General features: G+C 39.9%; 1 protein-coding gene across 2 annotated transcripts in view; it reads right to left on the minus strand.

Annotated features, from left to right (window-relative positions):
- Window positions 1-273: 273 nt before the first annotated feature.
- The window catches only part of gpr4 (G protein-coupled receptor 4), a 48,654-nt gene continuing 34,485 nt past the window's right edge, over window positions 274-14,442 (minus strand). The window contains exons 1-4 of one of the 2 annotated variants that reach the window (XM_039622252.1): window positions 10,176-10,310; window positions 7,133-7,834; window positions 5,495-5,759; window positions 274-3,890 (exon numbers count right to left, since the gene is read on the minus strand). In XM_039622252.1, coding sequence (XP_039478186.1) covers window positions 3,175-3,890; window positions 5,495-5,759; window positions 7,133-7,267 — 1,116 coding nt within the window. In that variant the 5' untranslated portion in view covers window positions 7,268-7,834; window positions 10,176-10,310 and the 3' untranslated portion in view covers window positions 274-3,174. Of the gene's footprint in view, window positions 3,891-5,494; window positions 5,760-7,132; window positions 7,835-10,175; window positions 10,311-14,442 lie in introns of those variants that run through there. The other variant, XM_031739900.2, reaches the window with a different exon arrangement.

Below are 14,442 nucleotides of genomic sequence, written 5' to 3' on the forward strand. Positions count from 1 at the left end.
GTAGCCTGTGACAGTGGGTCGATGCATCTCCCATGAGTCATAGGTCCTTTCATAATCCAAAAAACACTTGTAGAGTGACTCTCACAGACCCTCAAAGAGTTAAAGAGTTGTGTGTTCGCTGGACAAAACCACATTGTTCCTGCTGAAACTGAGGTTTGACTCTCTTCTCCAGTACCTTAGCAAAACACAGAGCACAGCAGAAGCAGTTGTGTGAAGTCTTTATCAATTAAGTCAGACTATACACTTTATTTGTATCCCATGATATTAATCATTCTGTGTATGTCTGTATACAGTAAATACAGTGTTAAAAGAAAAGTGTAGTTAGAGGTTGTAGTATCTCAACTGGGTATTTACTTTTTAGTACTAATTTTACCTTTACCTACGTCAGTGCTTGACCTTTCTTTGCCAATCGTGTCGTAACGTCAACAGTTTAATTCTTGTGATAAAACAGAAGGGAAAAAAAGACATTAAAAAAGAAGATATAAGAGAAAGAGAAGAAAGAAAACAGAGTATGGCGGTAAGCATAGACTTGTTTCCCTTAAATAATTTCCATTTCAAAAGCCACCAGCACGAGAGAGCTGCTTCAGCTTTAGCTTGCAAGTGCAAAACAAATGCACGCTGGAAGATGCACTTTTTTATATGCATAATTTATTTCTCACTGACACTGTTATTGGACAAATACACATTATGAAGCCTGGCACCTCCTCCTTTGGACTGACACACAGATACATTAAAACCAGTGGCACATAGGACAGCACTTAGGGCAACATTAACAAGCTGAAATTGTCCAGATACTTTACATTATTCCACTGAATTTAGCAATGCTTTCATGCCAGCGCAACATAAACATGTTTGTCATTGGGATCAGACATTCTCCAAAATATGTCCCATACTGCATGTGGAACAGCAACATGATACCTGAATCCACGAAATAATTTGATTGGACGGGAATAATCTGAGCCGTAATACCGCACGTCAGGAAATTCACCGCGTCATTGCTTTGTCTCTAAACATCCAGCAGGGCATCCTATGATGTAAACAAATTCACTTATGAAATGTCATTGCCATGGATCTAAAAATACAAAAACAGACTCCACCGAAAACTGAAATAAAATTTATAGATCAGGCTGACAATTGAACTGAACTTTTTTCCTAAACACATAGATTGGCGTCATCTTTTAAAGTCGGGATTGAACCAACATCCATCCTAACACGGGGCTTGTGCGTCGCTGGTTTCAGTAGCAATTACTTTATATGACCAAGCTTATCATTAAAAAAATTTAAAAAATTGTCCGTCATATTTACATTAAAAACAATCAGCATCAAGTATATATATTTTAAATATTTAAATTTTAAATAAATCATCAACAACAGTCAATTTCTTATTTAAATTGAGCTTTAACCTGCTACTGGTTCTTCTGAAAGTGGTTTAATATTTATAGCTACTGAAGGATTTCCTTATCAAGCCTTTAAAAATAAAAAAAAATTAAAAATCTATGAATTTGTTTCACTAATATAACAAACAGTATTAGCAGCCAGTGATGTCACTTCAATCAAGGTGGAATTTATTTTTTTCCAATTTAGGGAAGCTGAGGATTAATTATGCATGCTGTGCAGTGGTGCACATGTAAATGGAGGAAAAACTCGAATGTTTGTACTACATATAAATTAGATTAGTCTGGATAGTTTAAGCCAGAAGGCCTGTCTGTAACTGCAATGTAAACGTTATCACTGTTGGTCAACTGTGTGTACTCTTTAGCCCAAGCATGCAGCTTGAATTCATTGATGATCATCTTTTTAGCGATACATTTTTCATTTAGCAGTATGTATGCTCACATATTCCTGTAGCTACTGTTAATTGCATACACATACATTTGTCTGAAGTATGACACTGATCTTTAGCTCCACGACATAAAATAATGGAAAATAATAAACTTTCAAACTGATCTGAAGGCTTTTAAGATTTGTTTTTGATATCCCACTGGAGGGAGGTTTATTTGCTGTGTGTTGTAAAAAATAAAATAGAAAACATGGCTCATGGTATACAACAACTCTACTGTAAGCCTTCTTGCCATCACAGTTTACAAGCTGAGGTACTTCATAAGGCTTTTTAAAAATTCCTTTAACAATTGAACACCATAATAAAGACATTTTCAAGAGACCATTAATCCTCGGTCCTTTTAATCACCATCCTGCTTCTTTTATATATCCCAAAGTGGGGATATATTCTTAAGTGCATTTGGGTTTTGACCACTAATAGCATTGAACCATGCAGAGCGTGGTCTCTTTAAGCATTTCTCTTAAATATTCCAACATATCTGACTTTGTGAATGATTCCTGGCACACTGGAAAAATTGTCCAAAAATCCAAGTCATCAAAATTTGTTGATAACATCCTTATTAGCCACACCACCCACAGACATCGGATTTGCCAGCTTGTGGGTTTTGCACTTTGGTTCAGAATGAAGAAAAAAAAGATTTGCTGGCCAGAAATGCTAAAGTCTGCTGTGAGATCCCCTGACTCAGCAGCCCAAAGTTTCTTCTGATCAGACACTTCACATCATCATGATGATCGCTCATGATGATCATTCCCAGATTACTAGGGCAGAATAGGACATTAGCATGCTAACATCTGCATGCACCATAGCTGCATGGAGGCTGTTAAACTGCAGCTCTAAATACAAAACATTCAATCCATGAGACAGAACTGAGCCTGATGACCTTTCTGTCTGAGCCTGATGTGTTAACAGTTTTTTGGAATGAAAGAATCCTTTATTTAAAGTCCAAAGTTTTTTGTTAGCAGACAAAATCCTCAGGTTTCACTCTCAGACTACACTTTACTTTTTGCATCACCAGTGGTGAGAATCTAACCAGTGGTTTGACCATCTTTCATTCACCTAACAATTTTGTGTTTTGCTACGTAAGTATTTCATCCTCCCACATGTCTGTTCACATGACCACAGACCCTGTGTTATGTTATTTCATTTATCCCATCCTTATTCTGCCTTTTTGATATGTCACCTACTGACTTAACCCCGTGCATCCACAGCCACTGATTGCATCTGATTTCAGCCCGTTAGGCCGTCAGAAATGAGACCCTGGAACTGTTAGGAGCTGCGGCCTCTCGCTGAGCTGAACAGTTTGGACCTGCTACTGCTTGTTCCAACTAGTTAAGTTATTTCCTGAGGATGGTCATCTGTAGACACTCCTCCTTCAGAGCCACCAGTTCAGTCTTGTAGTTGTTGGTCTTGCCTGGATCAGCATACACACAAGGCTGCTTCTTTGTTGACAGCGGTGTGTCCATGGTTACTGAACCAGCATTGAGAATGTCAGCATGTGAAGGCGAAGAAGAGGGCCGCCTGTTGCAGGCCACTGACAGTAAAGCCGACAGGGCTCGGCCGACATCATTCCTAGCTCCCTCGTTAACGAAACAGTACAAAATAGGGTCAGCTACGCAGTTCAGGCTGGTCAATGCCAACGATACGTGGTATGCTGCAAACAAGGTTTCCTCTGAGCTGCAGTCACATGGCTTCTGTAAAAACATGACACTCCGCACCAGGAGGAGGACATGATACGGTCCAAAGCAGAACAAAACAATGAGAATCAAACTCAAAGCTAACCGCTGGATTTTGGCCTTTTCCTGGCGCTCTGTTGAGACATTGCAACGCACTGCTGCAAGGATCCCTCGGTAGGCGACCAGCATTGCCGTCCACGGAGCAAGGAAGCCAAGAAATGACCTGTAGAGGTTCATGCCTGCTACCCAGTCCTGCATTGGATATTTCTCAAAGCAGAAGGTGTGATTGAACCGGTCCTGGAAGAGCTCATCATGAAAGAGAGGAGCAGAGTTTGCTACAATCTCAATGATCCACACAATGGTGCTGACGAGGATAGCTGCAGGAAGCAGAGGAGAGGAAAGACAAAGAGAGCAAACATTAAATACTGTGGTTACTTCCATTTCTATATCTCATTTAAATTTTGGTCACTCTGTGGACGTCTGATTCCCTTACTTATTGAATTTGAGCATTGCAATGTGTGCTGGATGTCGTCCATTTCTTGAATTTCATTTTTGTAACACGGACAAATTATAGGGAGGCATAAAACCTCACTGTGTATAGTGTATGAACCACTGATTGTTCTCCCTCAAACACCACAAGCCGTTACAGTAAGTCTGAGCCATCCATCCATCCATCCATCCATCCATCCAACCATCCATCCATCCATCCATCCATCCATCCATCCATCCATCCATCCATCCATCCATCACATCCATCCATCCAAGAATCCATCCATCCATCACACCATCCATGGACATTCCATCCATCCAACCATCCAGTTTACATCTATCCAACCAGGGCACTCTCACAGGGCGAGCACACCACAATCAGACAACCATGACAGAAAATCAGACAACCATTCACACTCATATATACATGTCTACAGCCAGTTTGATTCATGGGGACAAATTTATTGTCACAAACACATGAGAGAGGCATCCTTGGAGTGATCTAAAAACAGCTGGAAGTGGTCCAGAGGTGAATGGGAAGATGACTTGATTGGCCTTAAAATGGAAGACTCGCAGAAATTTTGATGAGACCTATCAAGGCCTCAGCTTTTTATTGAGTGACTGCACCACCAACAAGAAACTATTAATAACTTTTAGCTGTTCTAAGTAACAATAAGTTACAATAATGGTACATAATTTCTATCTCTACAATACTCAGTTTTCTGGTATTTCACATAATGGTAAGTTTCTATGTAGGATATACAGTGGAACCACAGCTTACGAAGACCCCATTTAACAAAAAATTCAAGTTACGAAGGCACTTAATGGCAATATTTTTGCCCGTGGTACGACAAAATGCCCGTGTAACGAAATCTGTTTGCGAAATGCGTTTCGCTGTTCCACGTGAAAGACGTATTGTTGTTGCAGTGCGCTATTTCGTGTGCTTTTTGTTTGCAATTAGCCTGTCGTTCATTCATAATGGGGCCGGCATAAGGCATAAATATGAGCGAGTTTTAAAAAATGTTAAAAAAATATCATTGCTCAGTGTACCTACGTACATTAATTAACGTAAATGTAAGTTTTAGCTTTAATGTTTAGAATTAAATTCCATAATGTTATGTACACGTACACATACGTATGTATGCATGCATACATATGCTTTCTTCAGCCTCCACCAAGAACTTCGTCTTCAGCCAGCATCGCCTCACTCAAAAGGCGATGGAAAAAGGTGCTTCGACTTACGAAAATTTTGACTTACGAAAGACCCTCTGGAACAAATTAATTTCGTAAGTCGGGGTTCCACTGTACTTTGAAGATGTACTTCCTATCCAGTCTCAGTAGTGTCACAATTTTGGGTAACATCATCAAATGCAGTATCTTAGACGTGTGTAAAGAGGTCCAAGTGTTTTAGCGCAACATGTTTTTTTAGATTCTTTCCTTCACAGGAATTAAAGATCCAGTTTCTTTGATCAAGTTTTTGTTGCATACAAACCTGTTTTGATTCGTCGAACTTTCACAAAGCGCAGAGGGTACGCCACAGCCAGGTACCTGTCCAGTGATATGCAGCACAGGAACGCGATGCTGACATAGATATTAGTATAGAAGATGAAGCCAAATAGCTTGCAGCTCTCCTGACCGTGGATCCAGTTATCGTGATGCAGGAAGTAGTCGATCCACAGAGGAAGAGTGGCAATGTAGAGGAGGTCAGCCACCGACAGGTTGATCAGGTAGATGCCGAGCTCATTGCGTTGGCGTACCTGGTGCAAAGGGGAGAAGGTGAAGATTCAAATCTGAACAAGAAGACTAACATGTTTGCTTAAAATTGGTGAGCCAGCTATACTTTGCATGCAAACTCTCCAACAGAACAGGGAATGCAAACAAGGTGCGATGCATATTTGCCTCAGCTGCAAATGATTTGGTTTCCTGGAAGTCAAAACACAGGAGAATTTGAAAGGCTGATTGTGTTTGGTCTGAATATTAGCCCTTTGTTACCTTTAGTGTTGTGCAATGAGCGTCTGGCTCACACATGCCTTAGAAAATGTTTTTGGCAATCGCTGAACACTGAATTACTGCAGCTCAAATATGTATGGCCACTTTAAGGAGTTGAAAAAGAGACAAGTGCACAGATAAGAGGCAGAACTTTAGCGTGTCTGCTGCTTCCATTCAGTTTTCCTAATTCAATTTCCCAAGTCACACCACAAACGTGTCCTGCATTATGTACAGCTGATGGTAAATAGATTAAATGGCATCTAGTGAATAAAGGTGTCACTATTCATACAAAGTATTTAGGTATAACTGAACTGGTATTCAGTTTGAGTTTCAATGAAGCCGGTGATCTGGTTAATGCTGCAAAGCGTGGTAACAACAATGACCACAATGCACCTGACCCAACACTCCTATGGTCATCTGAACTGTGAAAATGTGTCCTGATGTTGACATGAAAGACAAACAATGTAACATGAAATGTTGCTCACTTTAATGATGGCTCTTTTTGAAAAACACGAGTTGCTGAACTTTATGAGTAAACGTCAATAAAAATCCTTCCTCTTGCTGCCAAAGCAAACTGACAGTCTGTGGGAAACGCAGTACAAGTTTGATGCTGTGTGAGAAAATATCCCAACGGCTCTTTTGACCATATCTGGCAGGCAACGCTAAACATGCGACGTAAACGACAAGCGTCATTAACCACAATTGTGTGTTACCCTTAGTTACGCTCAGTGTGTTGCTTTTTGTGAACTGCCTTGTTTTTAGTGCAGTCATAGGACTGTTTCTGGATTTCTACAAAGGGAACCCCAGAAACCACCAGAATTTGATTTTGTGTCGATTCTTCTCACTGGATTTGTCTTCAGTCAGATTTAAGGTTTATTCTTTAACAAAAATCATATGCCAGACATCTAAAGTGGATGAACACTTGGATTGTTTTTACTATGCACTTTGGGAATAAACAGAAAGATTAACAGGGAGATTTCCTTGGAAGAAAAAAGAAGACCCAAAATAAGACCTATTTGTTCCCAAAATGGCTCGTGAAACCAAAGTGGCAGGTCCTAACCCCAATTTTTAAACCACTGTCTTATAGTCTGATACATTTGAGGCCACTGGAGGTGGAAAACTGTGACTATGTGTCCCTCACCTGCATGTAGGCAGCCCACAGGGCCATGCAGTTAGTCGGCAGCCCAAGAACGATGACTATGATGTAGAGTGTGGGCTGAAAGAACTGGTCCACCTTACTGTCCACATTACAGAAGGAGATGTTGCACATTGTCATGTATCAGACTATCTGCAGGTGTGCGAAGTGTGTTCAGCTACTCTCAGCTTTGCGTTTTTCCCTTCTGTAGTTTCACTATGTTCCAGCTCCAGCAGTTTGACAGTGACATGATGACTCTGACGTCCTGCTCAGCAGTCCCACACGAGGCAATGGAGGAAAACATACGTGTTATTTCCAGGGAATGTCATATCTCCTATTCTTTAAACCACTGTCCTCTTGACTTGACATGTTATAATCCTCTTTCACGCTTCCAGGCCAGCCTTTGTCCTTCAGTATAAGAGGTGAAGAAGGGAAGGAGTGAGCTATATAATGTGGTGAAATAAAAGCTGCCTTATCAATGCCATGCCAGGCTTCCTGAGCCTGGAGAAGACCTCATCAATCTTTTAGAGATTAGAGGTCTGCCAGGTCTACCGTGAAAGCGATGAGCCTGAACATCACTTTGCGTGTGCCGTTGTGTCTCAAGGTCCTGATGACACACAAAACCCCTCAGAGATGCTCCCGGTGAGGCAGGAATGACTTTACCCAGCTTCGGTGGACTGGACCTATTTATTCACAAGTCCTGAAAATCTGCAAGAAACAGAAAGAGAGAGCAATAAGTTAAGATAATTTGTAATTAGAAAAAAAATTTTTTATTATTTGTTTTTGCATAATAATATAAATACTAAAACAGAACTATATAAAAACCATATAGGGGTCTATTTATCCAACATTTATCCGAGGCCATTTCAACAAGTGGTACATCTTACAGTACTATCATATCTTTTGGACCATTTATGCCTATTTTGCTGACAGTTTTGGTATTTGGGGGATTTGGGGAAAGCATGAATTTGGAATAACTGTGACTAAAACTTTAAATATTTAACTTTTTTTGCAGAAATTTACATTCCCCAGAGCTTGTACTGGTCAAAAGACAGTTTATTCTGTCTTGTCTTGCATCTATTTGCCTTTTACATAGATTTTAATGTGCAATAACTGGTAACTCCCATAAGCATTTTCAGGTATTTGCTTTGGATATTTGAACTGAATGGGATCCTTCTCGTGGTGAAAACAGACCGCTCAAAACTGCGTGGAATGAACACACCCTTCACATAACACAACAAGCCCTTGTCTTCTAATATATTGAATTTTGCTGCTCCAGACATTCAGAAAAGTGTGTGCAAGAAAACAAAGCATGTGAAACAGTGGCTAACATTCATACAGTGAATCTCTACTATCCAGCACAATAACACAGCACATGCTGACAAACCGTACAATCACAAGGCTTTGCATAACGTGCAAACATGAAGTCCGAGAGCGACAGAATTTTCACCCAAACACATACAATGACAGAAGGAGCAGGACAAGAGCTGATTACCTCTTTAATTTCTATATTTCATGTATTGGATCACTTTGATGTATTTTTTTACTCAAATATATTTTTGAACATTATAAACCACACTGCTCCAAAGGATCCGAAGGATGCAAATTAGATGTTTGGTGCAAAACTCTTATTTGGGAGGCATACACAGAAAATTTCATGGAAATCTACTCGTCAGTACTGAGAGAGACCAGACCGCAGAACTTCAGCTGAAAAATCCCTCAACATTACTGAGGTAGCAGTGTTGAAAAATTATGTCATACTTCATAATTAGGGGAGACTGCAATTGGCAGACATGCTGAGCAAGTGAGCTTACTTCCCGGTTGCAAACCCAGGAAGAGGCCTCAGAGATGCCAGTTCAGTGATCAATGATTTTGGACTGAGCTGACAGCTACTGTCATATATACAAACACAGGAGAGTGCTATGCAAGGACATTTCCTCAGTGACACGATTAAAAAAGGCTATGTTTACGAAACATTCATTTTGATAAGGTGACCACAACTGGGCCACAGCTCTGCCCTAATCTGTTGTCAAACACACAGGTTCGTTGCAGAGATAATTACTCATCACTCTTGTGGTAAATTGTCATTTTTTTATGTTCTAAAATGTCAAAGGTGTGTCAGCTGGTAGATGAATGGTTCATGTTGCTGCTTGTTTTTAATATTTTCTTCCGAGAAACTAACCCCTGTAACCCCTGTGAAAGACAAAGTTTGACATTTTAAGGAAATGAGCTATAGGTGATACAGGAAGAGGAGATGTTATGACAGTTATGCAACACATTTTTGGTTCATTCCTCAGTAGCTGTGAGTACACTCTACTTTGAGCATTTGCATTAGCTAAAGGTGTGACCTTTTGTGGCCTCCGTAGGTAATTCCGTTTTTCCGTTCTTTGGCAAATTGCACCATTTGGTCAGAAGCTGCTGGTGTCACAGAAATATGTAGAAGGTGATGTGATGGTACTATTTCAGAAAACAAACACTCGAGTGACATACAGAGGCAGGAAAGGTGGAAGTGGCATAAATTACCAGACTGTCAACTAGAAGAACATCCTGTTTGGGAGCCTCCCTTTGTTCTGTTAGTTTGACTTTTAATTGCTGTTTCCTTTCACCTACTTAGCTAGTCTTAGGAAAATATTTTGCACTTTATCAACTGTTGAGGTTTCCCAGTGTGTTAAAATCTAACCTCAAAGGGTCTCGATAAAACACTATGACACTTCATATCTGTGAGATACCAGTATCTATGACAAAATGGCAATATTTGACACTCTGGGAATAAGAATGGACACCTGTATTGGATAAGTATTAAAATCCTATTGTGTCGGGGTTACAATAGAAGAGCAAAGCCCTGCAGTGATTATATTAAATATCTAATTATAAATAAAGAATCGCTAAGACTCTCCTGTCAAGCTGGGAGGTTTTTTTTTCTTTTTAATTTTCAATAAAAGGAAAGAAACATGAGGAGGAAAGAAGCAAGACGAGAAAGGAAGGAAATACAAATGAAGAAGTATAAATGAGGAAGAAAGAAAACATCAACACTAAAAGACTTTTTTACCTTGCATTCCTGAAGATGACTATTTATAATATAAAAGACAGTTTAGATGCGATCCCACTGAGCCGTTGTCTTGAAGACTCTCTTTCACAGCTGAGTTCACAGCACTCGACAATCAAAGAACTGTGATCACATCTGTCCGCACTGAGCACAGATGAAAGACTTCACTTCCTCATTAGATAACAGCAGGGCCACATGTCAGTGACAAAACCGTCACGTCTTAAACTCCCATCACAGAGCGCAGGGTTAGTGCTCAAATCAAACTATGGAATCATAGGGTAAGAAACAAACTAAGTTAATGTAACATAAAGACTGTCCAGCAGCCACAGTGGAGTAACTGGAGGATCAGGTCTGGCTCAAGGACATGCTGTCAGTCCTTATTTACAGAAGTAATATAAACCAGAGTGACATGGGCTTATTTTCCAGCAAGACTCCGTTCTGTTATCTTTCTCCACTCAGTCACCAGAAATGCGGTTTGTAATATCAGCTGCAGATATTTATCATGCTTCATTTCCATGTGAGTGATGCACATGCATGTGCTTTCTGAGAAATGTATGCACACATTTAAGCCACTCGTCAGCAGTCAGAAGTTCTTGTTTCTGATGCAAAGTCAACACTCCAGTCGCTGTGAATATGTTGCATTAACCAGTAGAGCATATTGACTCACATAGTTTTATTCTTTTAGATTTAAGATTTTGAACTAGTTAATAGCTCTATTGCTGCTGTTGTCCTTTCAGTAATTTCGCCAGCTCGTGTCATAATTTATAGTGTCAACATAAATGTTCGAATAGGTCCTGAACGTTAATAGTGCGTGGATGGTTTTAATGAGTGAGTCCCTCTTTGTTTGCAGTGTTCACAAAGATGTGGGATGCATGATTCAACTTTCAGTGTTTCACTAATGCACATTTGGCGATAACATTTGAACACCTTGCACAATCAGCGACCAATGTGATTAAAAAACTGATAGCATGCAAACGTGGGGGCAACACAGTGGTGCAATGGTTGCCCAGCAAACGTAGTTGAAACAGTGGCGTTATCGCCTTGCTCAAAGCTGATTGCAGTATGAGGGCAGAAGCTGGACTGTGTAAAAGGGCGACGCTGACGTTGTTTCCAAGTACAATAGAGGTCCAGTGAGATCTCTTACAACACAAGAATATATTCCATGTTGTTGCAATGAAGAAAGGGGATGCGTACATCCAACATCTTCTTTCACAGTACCCCTAGCAACTTCTACATGTCCTCCTTCATTACATCCATGAACCTCTGTGAGGTCTTCCTGTTTTCCACCTTCCCAGCTCCATCTTCAACATCCTTCCTTCAGTACATCCACTATCCCTCCTCTGCAGATGTCCATACCATTTCAACCTCACCCCTCTAACTTTGTCTCCAAGCCACTCAACCCGAGCACTCCTTCTGATCCTTCTGTCACAAATCACCCCTGACACTCATCTCCACCCTGCCTACACTCTTTTCTTCACTCATCTTGTGCAATGGACACAACAAATTGTGAGCAATGAATTGCACAAAAATGCCACCTTTAGCCAAAAAGATAAAAACTCCATGCATAATTTGTTTTTTAGCAGAAGTTTCAGTAAACATTAAAATAGAATTTTCTAGTAATTATTTTATGGCTAGGTTCTGCAGGTTTAAGTGACCTTGAAGATGGCATGGTTACCAGTGTCAGACAGGGTTCAGAAAAAGCTGATCTACTGGGATTTGCCACTGGGATCATCTGTAGCTTTACAGAGATTGGCCTGAAAAAGGGAAAATATTCAGTGAGCGGCGGTTCTCTGGGCAAGAATGCTGTGTTGATGCCAGAGGTCAGGAAATAATGGTCAGAAAATAACTGCTCTGAGCTGATAGGAAAGCAACAATAACTCAAATAGGAGTTAAGTGTAAGGGCTGAGCTCCCAGTTTACATTGGCTTAGTTAACTTAAACAAAAGGCTTCCAAGAGTGTGGCACTGTCACATTTATAAACATCCAAACTTGGATTCCTGTTAAAATGCAAATCTGCAGATTAGGAAGAAGTGTCTGTTTATCTGTTCAGTGCACATTTAAACAGATAAGTGCTGGCAAATATAGAAACTGAAAAAACTACCTTTGACAAATTCTTTGATGTCATTACCAGAGGGAGGGCGAGTTGTTTGTAGCTTCTGTTAATGTAGAAATAAGTAAATAATAAAACAAACAAAAGCTTTTTGTAGTTTTAATAAATTCTCATTTCAGTTTCACACATGGTCTAGAAATACAGCTTTCTTTCATCCAGATAGCATCTTTATTTTCCCTTTCCTTCTTTTACTTCCCTGCCGTTAGCCTCTCTGTGCAGTCCCGGTTGTATTAAAAGAACTCCTTTTTAAAAACGCCCAACATTCCTATGAAAAACAAATGAAAAAGGACCGTATTGCATAAAGTACAGTTCTGCAGAGACGTTATGTGAAAGAAGATTTGAGGCCACAGGCTCAACAGGTTTATTAGTAATAAGGAATTAGAAATGTGTGTGCATGTATGAACAATGAAGGCCTCTTTCGACCTGTTCGGGGCAGTAGAGTAAAACACAGCAGTGTCTGATCTGCTGCCAGAGGAGATTAGGTCAAGGCAGCACTGGCAGCAGCACAATTACAATGCCGTGTTCCCAAGACCTACAAGGACATTACTGTGATTTTCAATCATTTCAAGGATACTAACTCCAAACCTTCGCCTTAATTAGTCATTGCCTAAACTAATTTTCACTCCAAATGTAACCTCAGTCTAACCTCAGCATGTCTACAGCTTAAATATTATTGTTTTTCTTTATGAGGATTTGCTTTTTATCCCCATAAAGGAGAAAAGTCCCCACAATGTGCCTTAGTAAACAGATTTAAATCCCCACGACACGATTAATACCCATCCCCACATGCTGCAACGAGTCAACGTGCCTCTCATTGTGCACCTGTGTTGTAGCCACCTCTGGCTTTTGTGGTTTTTCTCTAGGTAACCAATATGTCACAGTCTGTGCACACAAAGCAACATTAAGCAGGATAACATGAAATGTAACATACTTTTTTTCATACATCAGTGCACCCATACAAGTCAAAGCTTTTTACATCATTATAAAGCAGCGAGTGGAAGTCATGTGATCAGTGTACCTTGTCACCACTTAATAAGATAATATAGGCTGTGTTCCTATTGCTTATAGAGGATGTTCTATGTTAGAAGGCTACATAGTGAGCTCATCAGGAAAACTTGTAGTACACTACTTTTGTTATAAGATATTCTGAATGCATCATATATGATATAGTAATACTGATTATACATTCAGATGTCCCCACAAAATAGCAAATTCTCTTTATAATCGTCAATATCCATTTCATGTTATGCTTTCTTTGAAGTCTAATTTCATTTTTTATGATGTTTATACAGTTGTTCAATGTTTATAATCTCATATTACAGTAGTTATTTTGCTGGTAAGGTGTATGTATGTATTTTTTAACATATTTATGTGACCATTGGGTGTTCTGTATTTTGGTTTCCAAGCATATTAAAGAAAGAATACGGCCATAAAATCAGTTTTTCAGAAAATTTTTAAAACACTTCCATCTTTGTATAACAGAAAAAAAACCACTAATCAAAGCCTAAACAGGAAACTTAAAAAAGTTGGTTATAAATCTGTATTTGTGCTCCAAAATATGAAGTGTGGTGAGCACAACATGCCTTTAAGATAAGTCCAGGTTAGCTAATAGTTCATCTATCCATCAATTCTCTTCCAATTCAGGGATGTGTTGGGGTTGGAGTCTATCCCAGCTACCACAGGGTGAGAGGCAGGGTACACCCTGGACAGGTCGCCAGTCTGTCACAGGGCCAACACAGAGAGACAGACAGCGATCTGCACTCACATTCACACCTAGAGGCAGTTTAGAGTCCAGTTAACCAGTTAACTTTGGACTGTGGGAGGAAGCCAGAGTACCTGGAGAGAATCCACCCAAACACGGGGAGAACAGTGGATTATAAATAATAATCCATTGGGGTTATAAATAAGTCAGACAGAACAACTGAACTCGGGTCCTTCGTGTTGTGAAGCAATCGTCCTAACCACTGTTCCACCGTGGTTAGCAGTAGTAATGACCCTTTATTTATTCTTTCTTTAGTCTAGTGTCTGCGCCGTAATACGAGACAGTGGAGCATCTAGACACAAGATCCTGACCTGTGTCTGAGAAAAGGTCAGAGTCACGTGTCTGTGACTTTGTCTAACCTGTAAATCTAACCTTGAGAACAAAGATGGTTTTGGAATG

Source organism: Oreochromis aureus, linkage group 14, assembly GCF_013358895.1.
Source record: "Oreochromis aureus strain Israel breed Guangdong linkage group 14, ZZ_aureus, whole genome shotgun sequence".
NCBI classification, from domain to species: domain Eukaryota; kingdom Metazoa; phylum Chordata; class Actinopteri; order Cichliformes; family Cichlidae; genus Oreochromis; species Oreochromis aureus.